The 12,051-nt window shown below is 41.9% G+C and overlaps 1 protein-coding gene across 1 annotated transcript in view; it reads left to right on the top strand.

Moving 5' to 3' along the window:
• ERBB4 (erb-b2 receptor tyrosine kinase 4) overlaps nucleotides 1-12,051 on the top strand; it is a 1,211,692-nt gene that overhangs the window by 780,672 nt on the left and 418,969 nt on the right. Inside the window, exon 4 of the mRNA XM_040358486.1 lies at nucleotides 8,231-8,356. Coding sequence (XP_040214420.1) covers nucleotides 8,231-8,356 — 126 coding nt within the window. The remainder of the gene's footprint in view (nucleotides 1-8,230; nucleotides 8,357-12,051) is intronic.

The raw sequence follows: 12,051 nt of genomic DNA, 5'->3' as shown, positions 1-12,051 counted from the left end.
GAGCCCATACCATCTGGACACTTGAAGAATCGATGGCCTCAACAGACACCTCAGCCAATGCAACTAAAGCTGGACATTCACCTGACAGTGAGTAAGAGCTGTTCACCTTATGCTACCCCACCATATCACACTACCAAATGGCGCTAAAATTCATGTCAATCAATGCCAAGGGTCTTAATCACCCGGCGAAAAGGCGTTCATTGTGGAAAGAGGCTATGGGCCAGCATTGTGACGTCTTGTGCGTCCAGGAGACTCACTTCACTCTGTCTTCCCCCCCTAAGTGCAGTCATCCCCAATTCCAACACTACTTTTACGCCAATGCGGATGAGAAAAAGAAGGGAGTGATGATAGCCATAAGGAACTCTGTAACCTTCAAGCTGCATTCATTGGTAGCAGATCCCCAGGGACGTTTTTTGATCCTGATATGTGACATTGACTCTACTACCTACACGATAGGGAACATTTATGCACCAAACCATGGGCAAGTCCGTTTCTTCAACAAGGTTATGAAAAAAATAAGTGCTATAGAGAGGGGTAGAGTTTTACTGTGTGGAGACTTCAACATCACCCCGGACCCCTCTGTAGACTCCACGGCAGTTCACAAACGAGCTCCGGCGTCCTTGGGAGAATCCCTGAGGGCTCATGAAGTATTCGATTCATGGAGGTGTCTCAATGCGGATGAAAAGGACTTTTCTTTTTTTTCTAATTGCCATAGAACATATAGTAGAATTGATTTGTTCATAGTAGATAAATGCTTATTGTTTAACTGTACAGCTGCCCGAATCAATACCATCACCTGGTCGGACCATGCCTCGATCACGCTGTCTATCGGCAACAATACTAATAATAGAGGTACTCACATTTGGAGAGCGAACACTAGACTGTTCCAGGATGGTTCGACCAGATCTAGGATTGAAGGTCAGCTGAAAGAATTTTTCACACTCAACTGCCCATCGGTGTCAAATCCAGGGGTGCTTTGGAATGCCCATAAGGCATTTGCGAGGGGGATCTTGATCCAACAGGGGGCCAGGAGTAAGAGGTTGAGGCAGACACATATGAATAATCTTATCTCTGACATAGAGGCCCTCGAGAAACAAAATAAAAGTAGATTGTCCCCAAGTACTACAGCTCAACTGTCACAACTCCGTACTGAACTACGACTGCTGTTCCAAGAGGACTTTGAGAAGTCCTCAAGGAGGCTAAAACTACAATACTACACGAGTGGCAATAGAGCAGGCAAGATGCTGGCTAACAAGCTTAGGGGCCAGAGACATAAGACACAGATCCCTTATATTATCCACCCAGTGACGAAGACTAAGCTCTACCACCCACAGGAGATAGCGGACGCCTTTAGCCAATATTACAGTATGCTATATAATCTTAAAGATGATCCTAATATCCCCCAGCCGAACATCTCACTGATAGACTCATTCCTACAACACATAGACCTCCCGAAGCTCACCCCTGAACACCTAGAGGAGTTGAACTCCCCTGTCTCAGGAGCAGAGATAGGTGATGTCATCAAGAATCTTCCCAACAATAAGTCTCCAGGGCCAGATGGCTTTACGGGAGAGTACTATAAATTCTTTCAGGATAGCCTGGTCCCACATCTGGAGAAACTCTTTAACTCAGTAGCTGCAGAATCCCTTATTCCTCCTGAGATGTTGATGGCAATGATAGTGGCGCTGCCAAAACCCGGGAAAGACCCAGATACCCCTCAAAATTTTAGACCAATATCATTGCTCAACAACGATATCAAGATATATGCCAAAATACTTGCAAATAGGCTAGTAGACATATTACCCGGGTTGATTGATAGGGACCAATCTGGATTTACTAGAGGACGTCAAACATCAGACGCCACCCGCCGGTTGATCAACGTGATCCATGTAGCGGCTGGTGGGGGAACGCCTTCTCTGCTCCTGGCGCTGGACGCAGAGAAGGCGTTCGATAGGATCCATTGGCAATTCCTCTCTAGAGTGTTGGACAAGTTTGGGTTCAGGGGATTTATCTACTCAGCAATAATGGCACTGTATACCCTTCCCACTGCACAGGTCTATGTAGCAGGAGTGTTGTCCACTCCGTTTACCATATCCAATGGGACAAGGCAGGGGTGTCCCCTCTCGCCATTGATTTTTAATCTGTTGATGGAGCCACTCACTTCCTATTTGCGTAAACACCCTGATATCTCGGGTATCACAGCGGGGGGGAAGGAGCATGTCATCAGCCTTTTTGCTGATGACGTTATCCTGATGCTGTCAAAGACAGAAACCTCCTTACCAGCGGTACATGAGGCATTACATGCATTTAACACAGTATCGTACTATAAGGTCAACGAGTCTAAATCGTACATTCTGAATCTGGGCATTCCAGAGGAGGAGGTGTGTTCCCTTAGAAAGAAAGTTCCCTACACGTGGAAACAAGAAGGTATCACCTATTTAGGCATTACTCTGACCCCCAAGACTGGGGACCTCCTGAGGTCCAACTTTACTCCCTTTCTGGAAACACTAAAGACCAAACTGAGGACCCTAGCGAAAACAGAACTGTCATGGCTGGGTAGACTAGCAGCCTTTAAAATGCAGATCCTCCCTCAGGTGTTATATCTGTTTCGCACGCTCCCTATAGTCTTACCAAACTCCTACTTTAAATCTATGCAATCCCTGATAAACAACTACCTATGGCAAGGAGGGAAGGCGAGATGTGCATTCAGTAAGCTTGTCAAACATAGAAAAGCGGGGGGGATAGGCCACGTTCACATCCAGGATTATTATTTTGCTGCCATATTGGCACAACTTAAACAATGGTTTTTACCACACTCAGAAGCGTTGTGGAAAAATTTAGAAGAGGACCAGGTCCCACAAAAGAACCTAATGAACTTCCTACTAACAGCCCCAATTGCAAGATCACTTACCACAAAATTAGCCCCACCTATACAGGCCTCGATCAGAGCGTGGTTATACCTGTCCGGACATACAAAAGGGGAAGTAGACATATCATCAGTGGAACTTCCATTACCAGCACTAGGACTTTTGATACCAAACTTAAATGTCACGACTTGGATAGATAGGGGGCTCCAAAATGTAGAGGACATAGTAGATGGGCCACATCTTAGACCATTTGCTAAACTCCAAACAGAAAATAACCTTACAGCTTTAGACCAGTATGCATACATGCAAATAGACCACTTGTGGAAGGCCACCCCGGGATTGCTGACCAGCATACCGGGGAAGATCTTGAGATTCTATAAAGACCTTCAGAGCTCGACAGGAGGAATCTCTATTGTATATAACACCCTCCAAAGTAAATTACTGTGCGAAAAATCCCAACATATGCTAGCATGGGAAAGAGAATTGGGGGTGGAACATGCAACGTGGGAGTGGGAAAGATCATTTAAACTTACCTACGCATCTACGAGAAGTACTAACCTGAGAGAAATGCAACAAAAAATCACACTTCGATGGTACCTTACCCCGTATAGATTATCGAGAATGTTCCCTGGAGCATCCCCGCTGTGCTGGAGGGTCTGTGGGGAAAAAGGTTCACTGTGCCACATTCTATGGTCCTGCTCCAGATTGCACCGAGTCTGGAAACAGACTGAGAGGTTGATGGCTGTGGTGACGGGAGTACACCGCCCGTTATCACCAGCCATGGCGATACTTTCGCTGGACCTACACACTATACCGACAACACATAAGACCATCGTATCGCATATTATTATGGCTACTCGTCTTGCTATTCTGAGACATTGGAAATCAGTGGAAATGCCCACAATCACGGAGATCATACATATAATACATACACATGGCACGTATGAAGTACTTCATGCTTCAGCTATGGGTAACTATGATAAGACGGCCAAAGAATGGGAGGGCTGGTTGAATTGGTATAAAGGAGGTGCTTGTTTGTAAAGGGTCCCAAATAATAATATTATATTACGTACTGGTACTATTGAGGCTGCTGTAGACTACAGACACACGTCACTCAGGACTTGAATGCGGGAGAAATGTGTTTTGTTATGTTCTGTTTTATATAATTTTGTTCTATTCCGTTTTGTTGATACTACTCCTATACAAGGAAACTCAGTTACTTTAGTCCTCTGTGTTCAACCTGCATCTGTTTACCACACATGCTCACGGGGGGGTAGGGTACCACTGCTATAGGAACTTAAAATACAAAAAGGGGGCATATCTCCATATGGGGGGGGGGGGGGGGGGGGGAGGTCGCTGACTGTGCTCCCTGGAGCGACCATTGAGAGGGATCGCAAGGGGGGTGCGGGTGGCGAGACTCTTGTCCCTAACCCCGAGTGACCACCCTAGGATTACATGTGTATAAGACTTAACTGGAGTTGTCCTTCTTGTACCCAATGCCCTGTTTGATGTATTTCCTCTCTGATGCTTGTAAACTGTGTTGGAAAAACTTTTTTTCAATAAAAACTATTGGAACTAGAAACCCACAAGTATATTAGACCGAAAGGTTTTCATATACAAAATGAAAAAGAATGATAGTTTATAGCCTAACTCCAGCCATTTTTATTGGCTAGAGTGATGAAAAGTTATAGGGTAACTCCACTTTCATGAACGGAAAATATCAAATAAAAAAAAATTGTATAGTATATAACTATATACAGTTGCGACTTAAGTCATATTGTAATTGAATGTTTTAAAAAAATACCTTTCTTTTTCAATCTGAAGCACTGTCATTTTCTGTAAAATGCAATGCAATATGGCTACCTGGAGGTGTTCTGTACACAGAATGCCCCCCAGAAACATATTTTCCTGATTTTCCCAGAAATCTGCACTAAGATTCAAGTCAGATTTCCGGCATCCCCTGCAACAAAAATTTAATTTTTGGTCAGATACTCCCAATAAGAAATCACGTCTAAAGGGATGCAGACCCTGCAATTTTCCTCATTAGAGCTCTGCAATTGCAGCTGCTGATTTATAATTATGAAACCATTCCAATTAGACACATTTTCCACATGGACACAGAGAAACACAAAGTGATTTCTTCAGAATAACAAAAGGTAAGAATCTGCAACAAAGTTTGTTGAAATCGTTGTAATGTACATAAATCACCCAGAGGGGAATGTTTTTTTTCTCAACAAAAATGGAGTAACTTTTTAAACTTTCATCTACATTTTCACTTTTGTCTGTGACCCCCACTAGACAGCTTTTCCCTCATTTCCTATCCATACTTCACCAGCAGATTAAAAGGGAGAAGTGATTGAGCACACACAGCAATAAAACAAGTGCCTACCTTTTGCCAGTCCATCATTTTTATTTTTGTCTTTGTCCCTGTTGAAGCGATTCCTTTATCCCCATGGCACACCATACTGGATTCAACCTTTCTTAATAGGATGCTGTAATAACCAAGGAATGTCATTGTAATCAGCATAAATAGAATATGTTGACAACACACCTTTATTTTAAGTGAAGTTTATAGTTTCATAATTCAAATGACATCAGTTTGTAGAATTTTGGAGCTGCAGGGCTTCTTCATCAAGGCAAGTGTGAAAGACAGTTGAAGAACAGAGTTAAATGACTTCCCGTTCTGTAAGAGAAACTCTCCCCAATAAGGACACCAATAACATATAAAAAAAAAAAAAAAAAAAAAAAAAAACAATAAAGATGATCTATCTAAAACAAAATAAAAAAGTTTTGGCAATAGTTAAATGTACATGTGGTCAATACAGCAGATCTAAGTAATAACACTTTGAAGTGAATGTTACCCCACACATTAATGGTAATGAAAACCCTTTCCAGTGAAGTAAACAGCCTCAGATGATACACAGGGATGAAACAAACCTTCCTACATACGTTTTACTTGTTTATCTGGGGTCTTCTCTTCCCCACACCCCTTCAAAAGGGCAAAATTGTGTTAAAACCCATCTTCATCTATCAGGAAAACAGAGGAGGGGGTGGAGAGCTGCAGTTACGTTGTGAGAGCTGATTGGGGGAAGTCACACACCACCTTTCACACAGTACACAGAAGTGAAGGAAGGATACAGAGTGTGTTGTGAATAGACAAACTGTGTGCCAAGCTCTTCCCCCGTCACAAATATAGCTCATGTGTCAGAAAAACATCTTAGATGTGAGACATGCTGATAACAGAGGAACGAAGCACTAGAGAGAAATGACACTTCAAGCTTTGTGGAGAGATAAGTAAACACTACAGATATATGTGCTTTGTTCAGATGTCATGAGTGAGGTTTACAACCATTTTTAAGATTAAATACACTGCTCAACAAAAATGAATGGAACAATTTGAAAACAGATCTCAGGGGAAAAATATCACACTGAATATCTATATCGATATGGACTGGGTATTAATAGTGTTAGGAACGAAAAAATGCCATATCGTTTGTCAGTGTCACTACTGGTAGCATGATGGCTAGGGTCAGTGTCACTACTGGTAGCATGAGGCAATACCTGGACCCTATAGAGCTTGCACAGACAGTTCGACTCATCCAGAATGGCACATCAATACGTGTCATTGTCAGAAGGCTTTCTGTGTCTCCCAGCACAGTCTCAAGAGAATGGAGGATATTGCAGGAGACAGGCAATTACTCTAGGAGAGCTGGACAGTGCCGTAGAAGGTCCTTAACCCATCAGCAGGACCGGTATCTGCTCCTTTGTGCAAGGAGGAACAGGGTGAGCACTGTCACGGTGGTGATTAGGAGCATACCGTACAAGATTAGATCAATCTGGGTGCACAGTGAAAAGTGTACCCCATGGACTGTAACAACTTTTAGTTTCAGTGGACTTCAGTGGAAGTTTTGGTGCAGTGGCGCAGCTTTAACCCCTTGTTGTCTAGGATGAGAGCCCTACAAAATGATCTCCAGCAGGCCACTGGTGTGAATGTCTCTGACCAAACAATCAGAAACAGACATCATGGGGTGGCCGGGGGGCCCGACATCCTCTAGTGGGCCCTGTGCTTACTGCCCGACACTGTGGAGCTCAATTGGCATTTGTCATTGAACACCAGAATTGTCAGGTCCGCCACTGACGCCATGTGTTTTTTCACAGATGAGAGCAGGTTCACCATGAACACGTGTGACAGATGTGAAAGGGTCTGGGAAAGTGGTGTGGTTATGTGGTTTACGAGGGACTGATGAAGCTGTGCTGTCATGCACCATCCAAATAAAGATACAATATATATTTTTAAGAAATAAATTTTTTTTTTGAGCTAATTCATTCCATTTGCTGTATTACAATGGCCTTTTGAAGCAGTAAGAGTGACATTCTGGTGTAGTTGAAGGAGGTGGAAAAAACATCTACAAATGAGAAATCTCATCACTTGAGTCTTTGAAGATGTAAGAATGTTGCAGGTTATTCAACTTACAGCAGCTCACCCAAAACTTGCTTGTTGAACACATTTTTTTCTTTTAAGTAAACTGATCAGACGAGTCAAATTATAGTCAAGGGATTGTGATAATGTTGAAATTCATGCATTGTTATAATTTTTTTGTCATGTGTATTATGCAAAATGTAAAACACATTAAAAAATGTTAATTTACAAACAACTCAATTTCTATTGTCAGTGATATGTTCTGAATCCAGCAGCTTTGGGCACCGATCATGTTTGACAGCAATCATGGGATTATGAGCATTGTCTCTAGTTACGGAACAATATCAAATGTGTCACTTAATGTCAATTGAGACAAAAACAAAAAAAAAATAGAAAATGTAAAGGACTTTTTTTGACCATGATTTAAAAGCTTTTTTGGCACTGAAATCCCCATCTTATTTCCTATGCATGTTTTTAACTGAAAAGAAAACAAACAATGTAGAAACTTTTCATGAATCCAATAGTTAAACTCAGAAAGGAATAAACGCTGTGTGCCAAAGCAAAAAGTGCTGTAAACAATCTACTATCTTCATTGTCCTGACTTGGCAAAAGCTTCAATGCTAGACATTCTTTATACCCATTAATTAATTGCTTCCCTCCTGTCAATTTGCAAGAATATGTGTTATGAAGAGCAAACCAGTACGCATTCACAATTATGAATATGTTGATTGATAAAACAATAAAAGCTGATTATGACATGAAGCTAGTCCTGTATGAAGAGGTTAATTAACTTGACATGTAATTGAATGTTCAGCAGGTGAGCCAGGAAACTTAGACAACAAGTATCCCTGAAATTACAATATCATAGGAACAATATTAGCACATAAACATCCATTCTTTTGTTTTCTTATATTTTGTTTCCTTTGTTTTTTTTTCACTGTAGAGATTCTGAATGGAGGAGTGTATCTGGACCGCAATGATTTCCTGTGTTATGCAGACACCATAAACTGGCAGGACATTGTTCGCAATCCGAATGCTACCGTGTTCCCGATGAGCAGGAATCCAAATTGTAAGTGTACATTTGCTGTATCTTTCTATCAAAGTCACTGGTGTTTGCCACTGCATGACAAGTTTTAGGTTATTATTATTATACAGGTTTTATATAGCGCCAACAGTTTGCACAGCGCTTAACAAAATAAAGGCAGACATTACAGTTACATTACAATTTGGTACACGAGTAATCAGGGGGGCCTGCTCGTTAGAGCTTACAATCTAAAAAGGGAGGGTCAATTGATACAAAAGGTAAAAGCTGTGGGGGATGAGCTGATGGAGGCAGTAAAACAGTGTTAGTTAGAAGCAGGATAGGCTTCTTTAACCACTTAACCCCCGGACCATATTGCTGCCCAAAGACCAGAGCACTTTTTGCGATTCAGGACTGCGTCACTTTAACAGACAATTGCGCGGTCGTGCAAAGTGGCTCCCAAACAAAATTGTTGTCCTTTTTTTCCCACAAATAGAGCTTTCTTTTGGTGGTATTTGATCACCTCTGCAGTTTTCATTTTTTGCGCTATAAACAAAAATATAGCGACAATTTTGAAAAAAATGAATATTTTTTACTTTTTGCTATAATAAATATCCCCCAAAAATATATAAAAAAACATTTTTTTTCCTCAGTTTAGGACGATACGTATTCTTCTATATATTTTTCGTAAAAAAAAAACGCAATAAGCGTTAATTGATTGGTTTGCGCAAAAGTTATAGCGTTTACAAAATAGGGGGTATTTTTATGGCATTTTTATTAATATTTTTTTTTACTAGTAATGGTGGCGATCAGCGATTTTTTTCAGCACTGCGACATTATGGCGGACACTTCGGACACTTTTGACACATTTTTGGGACCATTGTCATTTTTATAGCGATCAGTGATATAAAAATGCATTGGATTACTATAAAAATGCCATTGGCAGTGAAGGGGTTAACACTAGGGGGCGGGGAAGGGGTTAAGTATGTCCCTGGGTGTGTTCTTACTGTGGGGGGGGTGGCCTCACTAGGGGAAACACTGATCTTCTGTTCATACATTGTATGAACAGAAGATCAGCATTTCCCCCGCTGACAGGACCGAGAGCTGTGTGTTTAGACACACAGCTCCCGTTCCCCGCTCTGTAACGAGCAATCGCGGGTGCCCGGCGGCGATCGTGCCCGCCGGGCACCCGCACGGGGTTCACGGACGAGCGGGGGGCGCGCGTGCCTCCGGCAGCGCGCATGCGCCCCTAGTGGCCGCAAAAAGAGCCGACGTCATTGTACGGGCTCTCGCCCAGGAGAGCCAAAATGCCGCCGTAGAATGACGGCGGCTAGTCGGCAAGCAGTTAAAGACAAGAGTTTTCAGGGATCGTCTAAATATGGATAGATTAGGGGACAGTCGGACAGATTGGGATAGGGAGTTCCAAAGGATGGGAGAAGCTCTGAAGAAATTCTGGAGGTGACAAGGGAGCTAGAGAGCAGGAGGTCTTGGGAGGACCGAAGAGAGCGGCTTGGTTGGTATTTTGGGAATAGGTTAGTGATGTGGGGGCCGAGTTGTGGGTGGCTTTGTAAATTATCGTTAGTACTTTGAATTTTATTTGTTGGTTGACTGGGAGCCAATAGAGGGATTGGCAGAGAGGGGTGGAGGACACTGAATGGTTGGTAAGGTGGATGAAAAACAGGTTAGCCATAGACTGAGCAGCCATTTTAACTGCTGCTCCCAACATGTGTGAAGCCTAATTCATTGGGGCCTAGCCCTGGCAATTCACATCACAGAGTTACTACCCGTATACATAGCAGCAGGGCCTGCTATGCATTTATCCATGCATGGTTGGCATCTTTATTTTATGCACTGCTTCAGCATCTTTGCACATTTTGGACATGTAGAAAACTAGCTGTAACTTTTTTTGTATGCATTTTCCTATCCACACAGCTTTTTTAGACCTGGCCTTATGCTTACAGGTAATTGTTGTCAACAGTTGGAATAAAACTAAAACTTCTTCTGTTCTACTCTTCTAAAGAGGTTAAAAAGGCAAACAAACTGATCAGTTAATTTTGAACATTATTTATCTCCATGAATCATGACTGCTTTGTTTCCTAAACTGAAGGATCTTGGCAAATCAGACCGCTGTACATGCATTTATTCAGGAGAACGGAAAAGCAATGCATTTTCAGTTATTACAATTATCTATGGATGAAAAATTACATGTATGAAGATCACCACTGGTGAAGTTAGTATGAGGGGGCAGGCAGTAAGTATTGACCAACTTTTTTAGGATTACTTTCAGGGAAGTATTTAGAGTTTATGTTGCCTGAGATGCAAGTGGTTGATGATAGAACCTATAGTTCCCAAGGTTTTTTTTACGCTATGGGAAAACATGATTGTTACAGCAAAAATGTTAATTTCAGTGTTCTCTTGAGAACACCTTACTTTCTGGTTAATATGCAGATCTGCCTTAGAACTGTAGAGTACACCAATCATGAACTTTCAACAAAAAAAGAGGATAGCTGCATGTTACTGAAACTACAGAACCTCTCTGTAACCTCTCTCATCAGCCCTGGTGGTGTATTTACCAATTTACCAAATACTATCTACACAAGAAAACATAAGACACAAATAAAGGTAATTGTTGTATGTGTTATCCCAACCTACTTTAAATCTTATTAACCTTGACCCTGCATCATTACCTTCTGGTATTTACAGCACCAATTGCTGGTTCTTAAGCTTAATTACAAACTTAGGATGCCAATAGGACTTTTTTTAAAAAAATTTAAAGATGTGACACACAAAGACAACTTCGTATTGCATAAAGATTGCTACGAACGCATTGTGTACATCAATCATACATATCAATTGCTTGTGAGTAGAGGGAGCTACCTGATCAAGCTCACTATATTAGCTGAAGTCTAATACAGGGTAAACAAAAACTTCTTTGCCCATCACTTTTGTCTTTTAATTGAAAAAGAGAAATGAAAAAAGGGAAAGAAAGAGAAAAAAGAAGGCAAGAGAGAGCAGAGGGAGAGAGAGGAAGAGAAAGAGAGAGAGAGAAAGGAAGAGAAAGAGAGAGAGAAAGGAGAAAAAAAAGGAAAATAATATATAAACATCAAAAAGGGGTAGGGGAGGGGCAATTACCCCCAGGGAGCCAAGGTCGACAACACTGAACAGACAATGGGCATCCTAGACAGAGGATCCTGACGTGTATTGGTGGAATTTGTCAGAGAAGTGAAAGAGGTTCCAATGAAACCATCTGGACTTATGTTCCTCTGACTTATCTCGCAAAGCGGAGGTCAGATCTTCCATTTGCTCAAAGTCCTTTACCCTTGCGAACCATTGGGCCACTGTTGGTGCAGACTGTTGTTTCCAAAAGGGTGGGATGCTGGCCCGTGCAGCATTGAGGAGATGTTTGAGAAGGGATTTATGCTACCGTGTCCTTGATAAGGGGGTATGGTTAAGGAGGACTGCCGCTGGGTTATCATGTAGGGATATGTCTGTGAGTTTCTGTATGAGTTTAAGCCAAAAAGTTTGAAACATAGGGCAATCCCAAACGATATGTAGAAGGGTGCCTGAGTGTAGGACGCAACGCCAACAGCGATCAGTTTGTAGAGGAAATCCATTAGGACTTTTTATGCCACTACTTGAAATAGGAAAGGGAGATCCACACTACGATCACATCTTCTTCTTCCTACACCTTGAAATTCTGCTTTCTGGCCCATCATTTTGAGTAATGCTTTTCCAATACAAAA

Source organism: Rana temporaria, chromosome 6, assembly GCF_905171775.1.
Source record: "Rana temporaria chromosome 6, aRanTem1.1, whole genome shotgun sequence".
NCBI classification, from domain to species: domain Eukaryota; kingdom Metazoa; phylum Chordata; class Amphibia; order Anura; family Ranidae; genus Rana; species Rana temporaria.
This window is presented reverse-complemented; position numbering and strand designations above follow the sequence as displayed.